Below are 15,485 nucleotides of genomic sequence, written 5' to 3'. Positions count from 1 at the left end.
TGTGGGATGCCGTCTCAGTATGGCTTGATGAGCGGTGCCATACCTGCACCCAGGATCCAAACTGGTGAAACCCTGGGCTGCCGAAGCGGAGCGCACGAACTTAACCACTCAGCCTTGCAGCCGGCCCTGCATTGTTAGTTCTTATTCGTGTAATTTTTGAGTTTAACTAAATGTCTATGATAGAATATATGTAAAAAGTGTTTGTTTTAAAATAAATTTACAAGGTATTTAGAAATAGGTATTACAGTCTTGTATAAAGTAACAGAATTTAAACCTATGCCAAGGCATCTGAGGTCAATCTTTGAATCATAGATGCCTCTGTTTTTTAAACTGGGACTATTACCATCTCCTGTGCACTTTAACTCAGAAGCAGACAAAGAAGATTAAAAAATAATTTCTGCAAAGCACTTTGTATTCCTTGGAGAATAGATATTATCATCATACATTATGTTATTATCTTGTTGAATATGCATGATTTCCAGTACCACACAAAGTATATCTAGACATACTTTTCCATCTCATTGCATCATCTGGCGTCAAGCTGAGTGAAATCTAGGTGGTTGTTATTTCAAGGGTCAAATACTCAGAGGCAAAACATATGCTCCAAATAATATATAATGCTTTTAAAATGATAAATCATTGATGTGCCTGCTTACTGGAACTTTCTTACCTATTCTATGTAGTAAACTCAGACACTTATTTTTTCAACAACACACAATACTAGTTATACATTTAAAGCTTCAGAATAAATTTATAAATATTAAAAATATCATTTCTTTTCAATAAATTGATGCCAAGTCTATATTCAGTTGTGCACGTATTTTTAAAATGTATCTCCAAAAGGAAAAGGTAAATTTTTACATATGGAACATGTAAAAATAATTATTTGACACAACTTTTATATTATCCATAAGTAATCATAACTAGCTTTATAGTCAATGAAATTTCAGTTGTGCTACCCATCACATTTTGAAATAAAGGGAAACAGTGAAATAAAATTCCAATTGCATGTTTTTTGCTTTTTAACTAGCAAAATAATAGTAGCAGTGATTCAATGGTTTTCAAATGTTTCTATTCTAGGAGGTACTCTAAACTTTTATACTGATATTACCAGCCCTTAAATAGGCCAGCTTTGAATTGAGAAGCTTAATTAAGACAGCCTGGCCCTAGAAGATCAGGCAGAAAGAGGAGGAAATAAAAGGAAGGAAAAAAAGGGCTATTAAGGAGACTTTAAGCAAAGAATTCTCAGGGCCTGCCTGGTGGCATAAGTTCACAAGCTCTGCTTCAGTGGCCCAGGGTTTGCAGGTTCGGATCCCAGGCGTGGACCTGGCAACCACTTGTCAAACCACACTGCGGCGGCATCCCACATAAAATAGAGGAAGATTGGCAACAGATGTTAGCCCAGGGCCAATCTTCCTCACACACACACACACACACAAATTCCTGGCAAAATGTGATCTTACTTCATGTGCTGATGAAAGGGAAGGAGTCACAAGGCAGATATTTCAGTTGACAATTAGACAATTCTGTGAACACTGCTCAGTCAGAATGCCCAGTGCATGCAATTTAAACAAAATTCCAAGACATGATAACTACATATTATTATAAAAGATTACAATTTATTATTATTAAATAATGATAGAAACATATTATAAAATTGAGTAAGATTAGAATTCATGAGTCCATATCAATATAAATAAATATTTAAAATATGAACACTGAAATATTTAGGGGTAAAGAGGTATCATGCTTACAACTTATTTTTAAGTTGTTCAGAAAAAGGTAATAAAGCAAATGTGGCAAAATGGGGAATCTAGGTAAAGGGTATATGGGAATTCTCTGTACTATTGGAACTGTTCTAAAACCTGAAATATCAAAATAAAAAGTAAAAAAAAAAAATCTGTATTAACAATAGAGCTACCATTTACAGATTACCTACTATCAGTCAGGCATTGTACTAGGTGTTTTACTCATATTATCTTTAGTCTTCGCAACAATCTTTTAGGGTAGGTATTATCATCAATCTCATGTTTTTAAACACATAAGAAAATAAAGGCCTCAAGTAATTCATCCAAGAACAGAGATCTAATAAGTAGCACAGCCAAGTTTCCAACCAAATCACACTCCAAAGCTTGTACTCTTTCCACAAGGTGGTAAACACAGAAGTGGTTTAGACAGAGCTCTGGTTCCAGAGTTACAGACTTAGATTTGAGGATTTGAATCCTCCATACTATTTATCAGTCATGTGACAACAAGCAAATTACTAACCTTAAGATTTCTTTTTTGTTTTGGAGATGGTGTCTAATGATCAGTGTCTACCTCACGGGTTATTGCAGATTAAATAGAATAAAGCATGTCAAGCACTCGAGCACGACAGCCAGCCTACCATAACAATACAAGTGTTTCTTTCTATGTACTTCGTCCTACCTTTCCTGAAAAACAATGCTTTAGACACTGCTGAACTCTGTATCATAGCAATCATATCTAGTTAACTTCCTTTCTTACTGTCATAAGATAGGTATTTAAAAATTCACCAATCCTAGAAAATTAAGCAGTTCAAACCAACAAATAAATGTCCCTTACCTTAAGCAGGAAACTACTTCAATGTTATTACAGATAATACTAAATATTACTGCAGTAGATTGTCTACAGCTGCTGGAACAGAAACCAAGTCTATATAAATGGTATAAATAAGACATTTACCAAATCATATGTTTAAGATTGTTTTCCATTAAAAAGTGAGAATAAAAAGATTGAGGCTGAAAATATCGAGTATGAATTAATCAGAAAAATTAACCTAGGTTAAAAAAAGCTAATTCTAGTAATTCTGAAAACAAATGTTTTGGGCTTCAAATGTCTCTTATAAGGGAAGGATACAGTAAAAATACATTACCATCTAGTGAAATTCCCATCCTTAAAGAAGATGAATAGACTTTAACTCTAGTTACGGGGTTAACCTGATCTGTTCATTTATGTGTAAACAAAAAACACAAGAAAGTAGGACAAGAGTTTTTCCTTACCTTATTGTCTCTTCTATCAAACGATCTGAGCTGCAAATAAAAGAAAATTCAAATTCTGGAATTATTAAAGCACATTTAAAACTTGTACTTAATTTTTCTACACTTTATAGATAGGTTAACTTTTCAGCCATTATGTAAACAGAATACCCAGACTTTTGAAAGCATCTGGACAAAATTCTGGACTCTGAAATAAACTTAATTTATCCATACATGTAATTTTCCTCCTACTTGTATTTGCTAGCTGAAATCTATTTCTTCCACAGAGATACTTAATAATTAAAGTCAGAACAGTTTTTTTAAGATTTTTTTATTTTTCCTTTTTCTCCCAAAGCCCCTCGGTACATAGTTGTGTATTTTTAGTTGTGGGTCCTTCTAGTTGTGGCATGTGGGACACTGCCTCAGCACGGCTTGATGACTGGTACCATGTCCATGCCCTGGATCCGAACCAGCAAAACCCTGGGCCGCTGAAACAGAGGGCGAGAATTTAACCACTCGGCCATGGGGCCAGCCCCCAAGTCAGAACAGTTTTAATGACAGCATAAAGAAATGAAACTTCTTTAATCTAGATAGCTGAACGATGTCACCACTGTCTATTCAAAACTTAAGAATTACAACCAACTTGTTGAGACAGGATAGGCAAATACACAATCATGTGCCACACGATATTTCAGTCAACAACGGACTATATAAACAAAGGTGGTCCCATAAGATTAGTACCATACAGCCTACGTGTGCAGTAGGCTATACCATCTAGGTTTGTTTAAATACACTCTGTGATGTTGCACAATGACAAAATCACCTAGTGATACATTTCTCAAAATGTATCCCCATCGTTAAGCAATTCATGAATAGTTCTGATGCCTACAAGTAGTAATTATTTACACCTTAAAGTTCCTTCCTTTTTTGGGAAACAGTTTTTTTGGAAAGAAAACCAAGTCTCAGCTTACCAAACATTAGAATTCAAGAATCTGAATAAAGACAGCAAATGCACCTTTGATCTGTAAAACATCTGCCTTCATGCATCACACATTGGAAAGAAAGACACAAATGAAAAAACAATTTTAGGGAGGAATTAATAGGTAAGCTAAGTTTGGTAAAGGGGTAACTTTACAGCAGAAAGAAGGAACTCCTTGATATCTGTATATCTGTATCCATTTGGCACAGTGTAAGGAATACAGTAGGCACTCAAATACTTGCATATTTTTTCCAACTACTTCTTTCCAAAAGAATTTCTAAGTTCACTGTACAAACTAATAAGTTGAAGTTTCATTATAAAGTGGTGGACCAGAAAATCTAAATATTGCATGGACTAGGGCCAAAGACGAGCTTTAAAAATGTCATAAATATCATATATAAACATGTGATTAAGAATTTCAAAAATTACAAAGATAGTGGAGGGATTAAAAGCTAGACTGTGTGGCTTTTGAATGCTGGCTCTACCACTTATTAACTATCTGACCTTAGGCAAGTTACTCTGTGCCTCAGTTTTCTCATCTGTAAAATGGCAATGATAAAGAAAAAACCTACTTGTTAAGAGGATTTAAGAAGTTTACATATATGTATGATTAGAACAGGACCTAGTACATTGATAAGCACTAACTATTTTTTGCTATCATTACAGTAGTTTCTCAATAACTATGGACTAATTCTAAATCTAAGCATAAAGTTGATATAAATTTCCAGATAAACCCACTGTTCTGGTAAAATCTATTAATTACAAAACATGTATTTATTTTGTTAACAAATGTGTACGGAAGTGCCCCTGGAGTGTACTGGGTCAGATCAGACAGGGGTTACAAAGACAAGGCATCAACCTCCATAGATCTTACAAAGATAGACAATATATAGGCCTACGGGTATCTTGGTAGAGTGATCACAAAGTCACAAAAGAGGGAGTGGTTAACTAGACTTGGGTTAATACCTCCTTGTTCAATACAATGGTTTGGTTGACTGTCCTCATCAAGGCCTTTTAGTACATCAAAGGGCATATAAATGAGATATTTAAAAATCCAGGCAGTATAATATGAAAATAAATAATTCTATTGCCAAGCTCAACAAACTAGTTTTGTATTAACAGCCTTAATGAAGATAAAATCAATTAAATAAACTACTAAATTAAGTGAAGAGTAGACTATTAATTTGCTAATTTGTTAAAAATGATGACATATTTGCTAAAAATACTTATGGAGAGTTTATAATGAGACATGTACTGTTCTAAATACCATAAGGATGCCACGAGAAAAGAAAATTACTGGTCAATATTCCTGATGAGCATATATGCAAAAACCCTCAACAAAGTATTAGCAAACTGAATTCAACAATATATTAAAAGGATCATACACATGATCAAGTGGGATTTATTCCAGGGATGCAAAGATGGTTCAACATCCGCAAATCAGTCAATGTGATACACCACATTAACAAAATGAGGAATAAAAATCATATGACCATCTCAATAGATGCAGAAACGACATTTGATAAAACCCAACATCCATTTATGATAAAAACTCTCAACAAAGCAGGTAGAGAGGGAACGTACCTGAATATAATAAAGGCCATATATGACAAATGCACAGCTAACATAATCATCAAGGGTGAAAAGCTAAAAGCTTTTCCTCTAAGATCAGGAATAAGACAAGGATGCCCATTCTTGCCACTTTAATTCAACACAGTATTGGAAGTCCTAGCCAGAGCAATAAGGCAAGAAAAAGAAATAAAAGGCATCCAAAGTCAAAAGAAGTAAAACCATCACTATTTGCAGATGACATGATATTACATATAGAAAACCCTAGAGAATCCATCAAAAAACTATTAGAACTAATAAAGGAATTTAGCAATGTTGCAGGATACAAAATCAATACACAAAAATCTGTTTCATTTCTATACACTAATAATGAACTGTCAGAAAGAGAAATTAAGAAAACAATCCCATTTGCAATTGCATCAAAAAGAATAAAATACCTAGGAATAAATTTAACCAAGAAAGTGGAAGATTTGTATATTGAAAACTACAAGACATTAATGAAAAAAATTGAAGACACAAATAAATGGAAAGACATTCCATGTTCATGGATTGGAAGAATATTGTTAAAATGTCCATACTACCCAAAGCAATATACAGATTCAACGCAATCTCTATCAAAATTCTAATGGCAGTTTTCAAAGAAATAGAACAAATAATCCTAAAATCTGTATGGAGCCATAAAAAGACCCTGCATAGCTAAAGCAATCTTTAGAAAGAAGAACAAAGCTGGAGACATCATGCTTCCTGATTTCAAACTGTATTACAAAGCTAGATTAATTAAAACAGTATCGTACTGCATAAAAACAGACACAAAGATCCACTGAACAGAATAGAGAGCCCAGAAATAAATCCATGCATACATGGCCAATTATTTTATGACAAAGGAGCTAAGAATATACAATGGGGAAAAGACAATCTCTTTACTAAATGATGTTGGGGAAATTGGACAGCCACATGCAAAAGAATGAAACTGGATCACCATTTTACACCATACCCAAAAATTAACTCAAAATGGATTAAAGACTTGAACATAAGACCTGAAACCATAAGACTAGAAGAAAACATGGGTGGTAAGGTGCTAAGCAACCTGGCATAGGTCTTAGTGATGATTTTTTTGAATTTGACATCAAAAGCAAAAGCAACAAAAACAAAATAAACAAGTGGGACTACGACAAACTAAAACCTTCTGCACAGCAAAGGAAACCATCATCAAAATGAAAAGGAAACCTATTGAATGGGAGAAAATATCTGCAAATCATATATTTTATAAGGGGATAATACCCAAAATACATAAAAAACTTAAATAACTCAATAGCAAAAAACCAAACAATTCAGGGGTGGGCCCCTGTTGGCATAGTGGTTAAGTTCGCACGCCCTGCTTCAGCAGTCCAGGATTCACAGGTTCAGATTCCGGGGATGGACCTACACACCGCTCATCAAGCCATGCTGTGGTGGCATCTGACATACAAAACAGAGGAAGACTGCCACAGATGTTAGCTCCGGGACAATCTTCCTCAAGCAAAAACAGGAAGATTGGCAACGGATGTTAGCTCAGGGCCATTTCTTCTTCACCAAAAGAACAAAACAAAAAAACAATTCGATTAAAAAATGGGCAGTAGGGGCTGGCCCGGTGGTGAATGCTCTGCTTCGACAGCCTGGGTTTGTGGGTTCAGATCCCAGGTGTGGACCTACACCCCTCATCAAGCCATGCTGTAGCAGCAACCCACATACAAAATGGAGGAAGACTGGCACAGATCTTGGCTCAGGGCCAATCTTCCTCAAGCCAAAAAAAAAGGGCAGAAGATCAGAGTAGGTATTTTTCTAAAGAAGACATACAGAAGGCCAACAGGTACATGAAAAGATGCTCTACATCATTAATATCAGGGAAATGCAAATTAAAACCACAATGAGATACCACCTTATACCTGTTAGAATGGCTATTATCAAAAAGACTAGAAATAACAAGTGTTGGTGAGGATGTGAAGAAAAGGGAAGCTTTGCGCACTGTTGGTGAGAATGTAAATTGGTGCAGCCACTCTGGAAAAGAGTATGGAGGTTCCTCAAAAAAAAAAAAAAAAAAAAAAATAGAACTACCATATGATCCAGCAATTACACTCCTGGGCATTTATCCTAGAGAAATAAAACATTATGTTTATACAAAATGTTTACAGCAACTTTATACGTAATAGCCAAAAGCTGGAAATAGCCTAGATGTCCTTCAATGGGTGAATGGTTAAACAAATTGTGATATATTCATACCATGGAACACTACTCAACAATAAAAAGAAACAAGCTAGTGATATATGCAACAACCTGGATGAATCTCCAGAGAATTACATCGAGCGAAAAAAAATCAATCTTTAAAGGTTACATACTGTATAATTCCATGTACAGGCAACATTCTTGAAATGACAAAATTATAGAAATGGAGAACAGATTAGCGGTTGCCAGAGGTTAATGAGGGGGGTGGGAGGTGGGAGATAAGTGGGTGTAGCTACAGAAGGGCAACACAAGGGATCCTTGTGGTGATCGATAAGCTCTGACAAGAATATCAATGTCATTATCTTGGTTGTGATATAATGTTATAATTTTATAAGATGTTACCAGTGGGTGAAATGCTTGTGAATCTACAATAAACTCAAATAAAAAGCTAAAAATTTAAAAACCAAAGTGTTGACCATTGTACCAAACAACAACAAAAACCCAATTCCAAGTTAGACTGAATATAAAGGTACAAACATTAAGAAGTATACAATCGTGAAGCAGTGTTTAAAAAAAAAGAGAAAAACTATTCTGTGGAAAATATATTTCCATCTGTCTAAAGAGAACTGTAAAAATACAAAGCTAAGCATTTCACACAAATCATCAGAAAATCAGCCAGATATACTTCATTATGACCATTATCTGCTTTCTGTAAGATCTGAAGATAGAATAGTGTTTCTTTGTATCTGCTCTGAACCAGACGTCAGAGCTGAAGTTCACTAGCTAATAAATTAGCCTAACTACTAGACTTTAGTTAGAAAACAAATTCCTTATATTTTGTATTCCAAGACAACGTTCCTGAAGAAGTAAGGTTGAAATGGTCACTAAGGAACAACTTCCTATGTGGTTACATAGAAAGAAAATTTTTGGTGTTGTTTGTAGCACACAGATATAACCTTTGTTTTATGTAATGAGTACTTTCCTTAAAAGGTATGCTTTCTGAAAATGACATTTTGGACAACTTAAATCATATTTTAAATGTAATAAGACCACTCTATTTGCATGAATCAAATTAAAAATCTTTTATAAAGCATGCCTCCATTTATCTTCCATTTTTGGTATAAAACTAGATTTTCAAGAATAGGTTTTCTTAAAAGGATACATTTTCATTGAGATAGACCATTTTATACATTTGAAATTGACAATTTTTCCTCATATGGTAATTTTATAGCATCATCTGAACTGCAGTCAAAGAAAAGAGTTTGCTGGATTCCCCTGAAAAAGAAGCCAACCTAATAATAGGCTTTACTTAAAAAGAAAACCAAAATTATAATCCCAAATATCCTACCCTACGGAGGAAGGAGCTATTCCTCCCCCTGGTAGCCTTAGTTTATACACAGTTATGTGTCACATAACAACGGGGATTGTTCTGAGCAATGCGTCATCAGGTGATTTTGTCTCTGCGTAAACACCGCAGAGTGTACTTAGACAAACCCAGATGGCATAGCCTACTACACATCTAGGCTACAAGGTATTAACCTTATGGGACCACCATCATATATGCAGCCTGTTGTTGACCAAAATGTTACATGGCGCATGACTGTAGTGGCATAAGCAGAGGAAAGCCAGTGATTTTTTCTTTTAAAGCATACTTTTTTTTTTTTTTAAAGACTGGCACCGAGCTAACAACTTTTGCCAATCTTTTTTTCTTTTTCCTTCCCAAAGCCCCCAGTACATAGTTGTATATACTAGTTGTGAGTCCCTCTGGTTGTACTATATGAGACGCTACCTCAGCATGGCCTGATGAGCCGTGCCGCGTCTGCGCCCAGAATCCAAATCGGCGAAACCCTGGGCCGCTGAAGCGGAGTGCATGAACTTAACCACTCAGCCATGGGGCTGGCCAGGCAAGTTATTTTTAAATTTCTTCTCAGATTGCCCAAAGTCTCCAAGTCCTTACTCATTTAGCTAAGACTTCCACTTGAATAAACACCATTCATTAAAAGCATCCTGGACAGTGTGGATATAATTCAACGATAGAGTGGCTCCATAAAGATGGCATAATCTGGTAAAAGTTGAATTTAAAATTGCTTTCCTGTGGGGTATAACATATATAATCAAGTGGAATTAACAGCCCAGAGGCATTCCATAGTCATCTAGAGTCTTTAATTAAGCAACAAGTTTCTGTTTCTCTCAAGACCAAACTAGCTGAAAACAATGAGCCAAATTTTATAACCAATTACTGTACCAAGGAATCAGTGAAGCCATATTCAAATAGTAATTCTCTTTTCAAAAAATAATTCATCTCTCCCAAGATACATCCTGCAATTGGCACAAATTTCAGGAATAAAAATGAGACCTAATTAGAATTCTCTTTTAAAAGAGCAGGTAATTAATAACAAAAATGTAAATGAATAAGCAAGCAAATAAGAAAACAAACAAGTATCTAATAAATAGAATTTAAAAATCGATCTCTTTGTAAACTGCAATTGATGAGGCTGTCAGTAACCAATCAGATCATTTACACGAAGCACTGTGTTGATGCCGTCTCTCATTTACTTATAGTTAACCAGAGAGATCCTTAAGGTCTAGGTCTTAATTACTTCTATCTAAATATCTCTTAAAACATGTTAACCGAATACAATTAAGCTGCAGTAGGATACAAAAAGCTGTTTTAGTGCAAACAGATATTTATTTTACAGAAAACATTTGGAAAATACAGAAAAACAAAGATGAAAGTAGAAATCATTTGCAACCATTCTTCCATTAACATTAATATTTTGGCATATTTCCTTCCAGTCTGGGTAGACCAAGGAGTATCTTTACAGGCTTTTTTCATGGTTTATTTAGCACAGAAATTTTGTTTTATAATTACATAAAGTTACCTAAGGACAGAAAGTTAAGCATCTGACAGACTCAGAATTCTACCTAGTTCAGGGAGAGAAAAAACGAAAAAAGCAAAAGCTAAATTATTAGCAGTGAGATCCTGGAAAGTCATTTTTTCCATTTTTTAAAATCAGAGACTTGTTTTTAAGGACAGTTTTAGGTATAAGAAATACTCAGCACAAAGTACAGGGTACCTATATACCCATTCTCCCCCATCTATTATTAACATCTTTTAGAGTGATACATTTGTTACAATCGAATCAATATTGATACATTATTATTAAATAAGACTCAGTTTACATTAGGGTTTGCTCCTTGTGTTGCACAGTTCATGGGTTTTCATAAAAGCATAATGTCATGTATGCACCATCACAGTGTCATACAGACTAGTTTTACTGCCCTAAATATCCCCTGGGCTCCATCTGTTCATTATTCCTCCTCTTCTCACTCTGAAACCCTGGCAACAACTGATCTTTCTACTGTCTAGTTTTGCCTTTTGTCAGACAGTTGGAATCATACAGTATGTAGCCTTTTCAGACTGGCTTCTTTTATGCATTTAAGGGCCCTCCCTGTCTTTTGGGGCTGGATAGCTTATTTCCTGTATCATTGAATGATATTCCATTGCATGGATGTACCACAGTTTCTTTATCCATTCACTTATTGAAAGACATCTTGGTTGCTTTGAATTTCTGGCAATGAGTAAAGCTGCTACAAACATTTACGTGCACGTTTTTGTTTAGACGTAAGCTTTCAATTCATTTAGGTAAATACCTAGGAGCATGACTGCTGGATTATATGGTAAGTCTATATTTAGCTTTTTAAGAAAACTGCCAAACTGGTTTCCAAATGGCTGTACCATTTTGTACTCCCACCAGTAATGAGTGAGAGTTCCTATTGCTCCACATCCTTGCCAACATTTGGTGCTGTCAGTGTTTTGCATTTTAGCCATTCTAATAGGTGTGAGGTGGTATCTAGTTGTTTTAATTTGCAACTCCCTACTGACATGATGTTGAACACTTCTTCATATGCTTATTTGCCATCTGCATAACTTCTCAGATGAAGTATCTGTTCATATCTTTTGCCTCATTATTGAGTTTTAAGGGTTCTTTGTCTATTTTGGATAACAATTCTTTATCAGATAGGTGTTTTACAAATATTTCCTTCCAGTCTGTGGCTTGTCTTTTCATTCTCTTGACTGTGCCTTTGGCAGAAAAGAAGTGTTTAATTTTTTTTATTTTTAAAATTTACTTTATTTTACTTATTTTTTTTGAGGAAGATTAGCCCTGAGCTAACATCTACCACCAACCCTCCTTTTTTTTTGCTGGGGAAGACTGGCCCTGAGCTAATATTGTGCCCATCTTCCTCTAATCTATATGTGGGACACCTGTGCCACAGCGTGGCTCACCAAGCAGTGCTAGGTCCGCACCCGGGATCTGAACCAGCGAATCCTGGGACACTGAAGCAGAACATGCAAATTTAACTGCTGCACCACTGGGCTGGCCTTCTAGAAGTGTTTAAATTTAACGAAGTCCATCTTATCAATTTCTTCTTTCATGGATGGTGTTTTTAGTGTTGTATCTAAAACTATCACCAAACCCAATGTCACCTAGATTTTCTCCTATGTTATACAACTTCTAAAAGTTTTGTATTTTACATGTAGGTCTATGATCTATTTTGAATTACTTTTGCGAAAGGTGTAAGGTCAGTGTCTATATTTGTTTTCTTGCATGTGGATATCCAATTGTTCTAGTACCATTTGTTGAAATACTATCTTTTCTCCATTGAATTGCCTTTGCTCCTCCGTCAAAGATTTACTATATTGTGAGGGTCTATTTCTGGGTTCTCTACTCTCTTCCATTTATCTATTTGTATATTCTTTCACCAATACCACACTGTCTTGATTAGTCTTGATTTGCTTTCACTAGAGTTCCAAGTGAAGAAGAATGAATTCTGTACATAAGCTCCTAACTAGGTCACTAAGCTTTGTAAAATTGGACATTACCATATGAATATAAAAAATAAGTAAAATATTGTTCAGGGTAATATTAATCTGTTTTGTCATCTATTTCAATATGGCAGGCAAATGCACCACCTGAGGAAAATGGAGCTTTGACATGTAATTTAAAATATCCCATGAATGGAATGATACATACATAGTGAAATAATCAAATGCTATCAGTCCTCATAGGCTAAAAATTCAATTCTCTATTACACAAATGACCCCCAATACAGGTAAGGAATGTATCTCAAGATCTTTGCATAGTCCTAGGTTTATGGCTACTACTATTACATGTAGTTTCTTCCATAAACTTCTCATTTTCCTACGTAGGAGCACCACTTCTTAGGCTCACTTCACTATCATTACCTTTATAATGGTGTCGTCTCTTTAGAGAAATGTTTCACAAAGAAACAAAGTATATGTATGCACATATATAAATCATTTTATGGTAGTTACCAAGTAAATAACAACAAGCAGCAAATATGAAGTTAGAAGTGAGGCTAAAGTGTAAATGCTGTTGTCCAGACAGGTCAGACGTACTCATTAGCCAAGTGACTTCCTCATCACTAGCTCCATAGCATCTATCATTCAAGTTTGTATCTCAACAAAACTATACATCAGGAACCTTTAGGGTTCACATAGTTGAGAAAGCTAATGTCCAACCCTGAACGCCAGGAGTCTACTATATTAGTCCATTTACTGATCTTATAATCTGATTATTTAAGTGGAATCACATGCTATTTATGTATATTAAACTATAACTATAAACATACAACTATACCAAAATCTTTTGGGATAAAACCACTCCTTGTAAAGGCCACTAAATTATGGTGATCATATGTCTCATACTTTTCAAATATGATCATAGTCAGTTAATACAATTAGAATTTCATTTCACAAAGACTATCCTGGTATCAAAAGTATTTCAAATGCTACTTAAGAAACGTAAATTAACAGTACATATAAAAGGTTTTCTCTTTTGGTATTTGCTCTTCTTACTCTACAACCTTCATTATGTTCTGCTTTACACAAAAATGCCTCACAGTTTACAAAGCCTTTTCACAAGCATTACCTTAGTATCTGTCAAGCAGATAACATAAGAATAATCTTAGAGAGGCAATGAGGTATTGCAGAAGCGACACAATCAGAGGACGTGGGTTTGAATCTCAGCTTTTACTAGCTGTGTGACCTCAGATAAATTTGGCTGAAATCATCAAACAAAGAAAAAGTGATGGGGCCGGCTCCGTGGCCAAGTGGTTAAGTTCGTGTGCTCTGCTTTGGCGGCCCAGGGTTTCCCTGGTTCGGATCCTGGATGCGGACATGGCACCACTCATCAAGCCATGCTGAGGCAGCATCCCACGTGCCACAACTAGAAGCACCCACAACTAAAAATACACAACTATGTACTGGGGGGCTTTGAGGAGAAAAAGGAAAAATAAAATCTTAAAAAAAAAAGAAAAAGTGAAATCATTTTATTGTTTTTAAAATGCCTACCTAAAATATTTCTGCCACTGCAACTCTGGATCATCCAAAATGACAAGGCTGGTGAATTACAAAAATTCAGAATATCAACAGTCTAAACATAGCATGAGAAAGGTCATAAGAAAAACTGTCAGCAAAGAAAAGGTAAGCCTCCAACTAAGAATTTAATAATTCTTTACTCATTCATGGACATATTTATATGTATGTGTACAATGACAATACAAGAATGTGTGCCATCTCAGATGATAACTCTATTATATCTGCTAAATAGTCAATGGAATGAAAACAAAACAAATTCTCAACAATAACTGTAATTGATCCTGTTTAAGTACGAATTGCTTTATACAACAGTTCTGTATTTGAGAAGTTATGTGAAACAAATTCTTTAGTTTTTCAGAGTGATTTTAATTTTGTAAAATGCCTTAACTCTTGAGCCATTCTCCCGTAAAATCATGTAACATAAAGGGACAGCTACTATCCTATTTTAATGATGAAAAGAACTAGAGAAGAGGCCAGTTCATTTGATTTTCAGAGAAGTGAAAAGCAACTGATCTTTTAATTCTCAATAGCACTATGCCATGCCGGCTCCCTAATACAAGGAAAATAAAATTTTAAAGAAGCAAATCACAGGGAAGGCAGTGTGATGTGAGACAAATACGGAAATAGGTTACGAAATGTGGGATTAGTAAGAGCTATACTATTAAATGGTTATGAGACCTTGGCCTATGTCCTTTCTGAATCTTGTTTCCTATTGTAAATAACAGAGATGCTTGCCAAAGACTTTTATTATATACCACATAAGAATTTGCTTTTTAAAAGGAATTTCATAGGAAATTCATTTTGCAAAGCAAAAAATTAATTCATCACATTAATAATATCCCTTTTAGTTCTCAAAATCAGATTTCTTACATATATCATCTGGATCAGTATCTTGTACACAGTATGTATTCAATGAATATTTGGGGAATAAGTAAATGAATGAAACAGGTTTTCTACATTGGGGCACATATGTATATACACATATATATGATATGCATTTGTTACACAACAAATAAATATTAAGTGTCTATAACAAAATAGGAACTGGGGACTCAACACTGCCAAGAACTAGACTAACCAGGTCCCTACCCTCAAGAAGGTTACATTCAAGGAGAGTCAGATAATAAAAACATAAACAAAAAGAACAAATCATTAAAGATTCTCATAAATGCTATGAAAGAAACGAAAAAAGTGCTTTGTTAAAGAATAAAAAAGGAGGGTCTATTTCAGACAAGACAGTTAGAAAAGGCCTCTTTGAAGAGGTGACAAGTGAGCTTAGACTATAAAGACATCAATGAATAAGCCATATGAAAAGCTAAAAGAAGAGTATTCTAAG

General features: G+C 34.9%; 1 protein-coding gene across 4 annotated transcripts in view; it reads right to left on the bottom strand.

The window, feature by feature from the left end:
- The window catches only part of GOSR1 (golgi SNAP receptor complex member 1), a 52,380-nt gene that overhangs the window by 11,469 nt on the left and 25,426 nt on the right, over nucleotides 1-15,485 (bottom strand). For 2 of the 4 annotated variants that reach the window (XM_008526830.2, XM_008526831.2), the window contains exon 7: nucleotides 3,021-3,050. In XM_008526830.2, coding sequence (XP_008525052.1) covers nucleotides 3,021-3,050 — 30 coding nt within the window. Of the gene's footprint in view, nucleotides 1-3,020; nucleotides 3,051-3,288; nucleotides 3,485-15,485 lie in introns of those variants that run through there. The other 2 variants (XM_070562839.1, XM_070562838.1) reach the window with 2 other exon arrangements.

Source organism: Equus przewalskii, chromosome 10 (genome assembly GCF_037783145.1).
Source record: "Equus przewalskii isolate Varuska chromosome 10, EquPr2, whole genome shotgun sequence".
NCBI lineage: Eukaryota > Metazoa > Chordata > Mammalia > Perissodactyla > Equidae > Equus > Equus przewalskii.
This window is presented reverse-complemented; position numbering and strand designations above follow the sequence as displayed.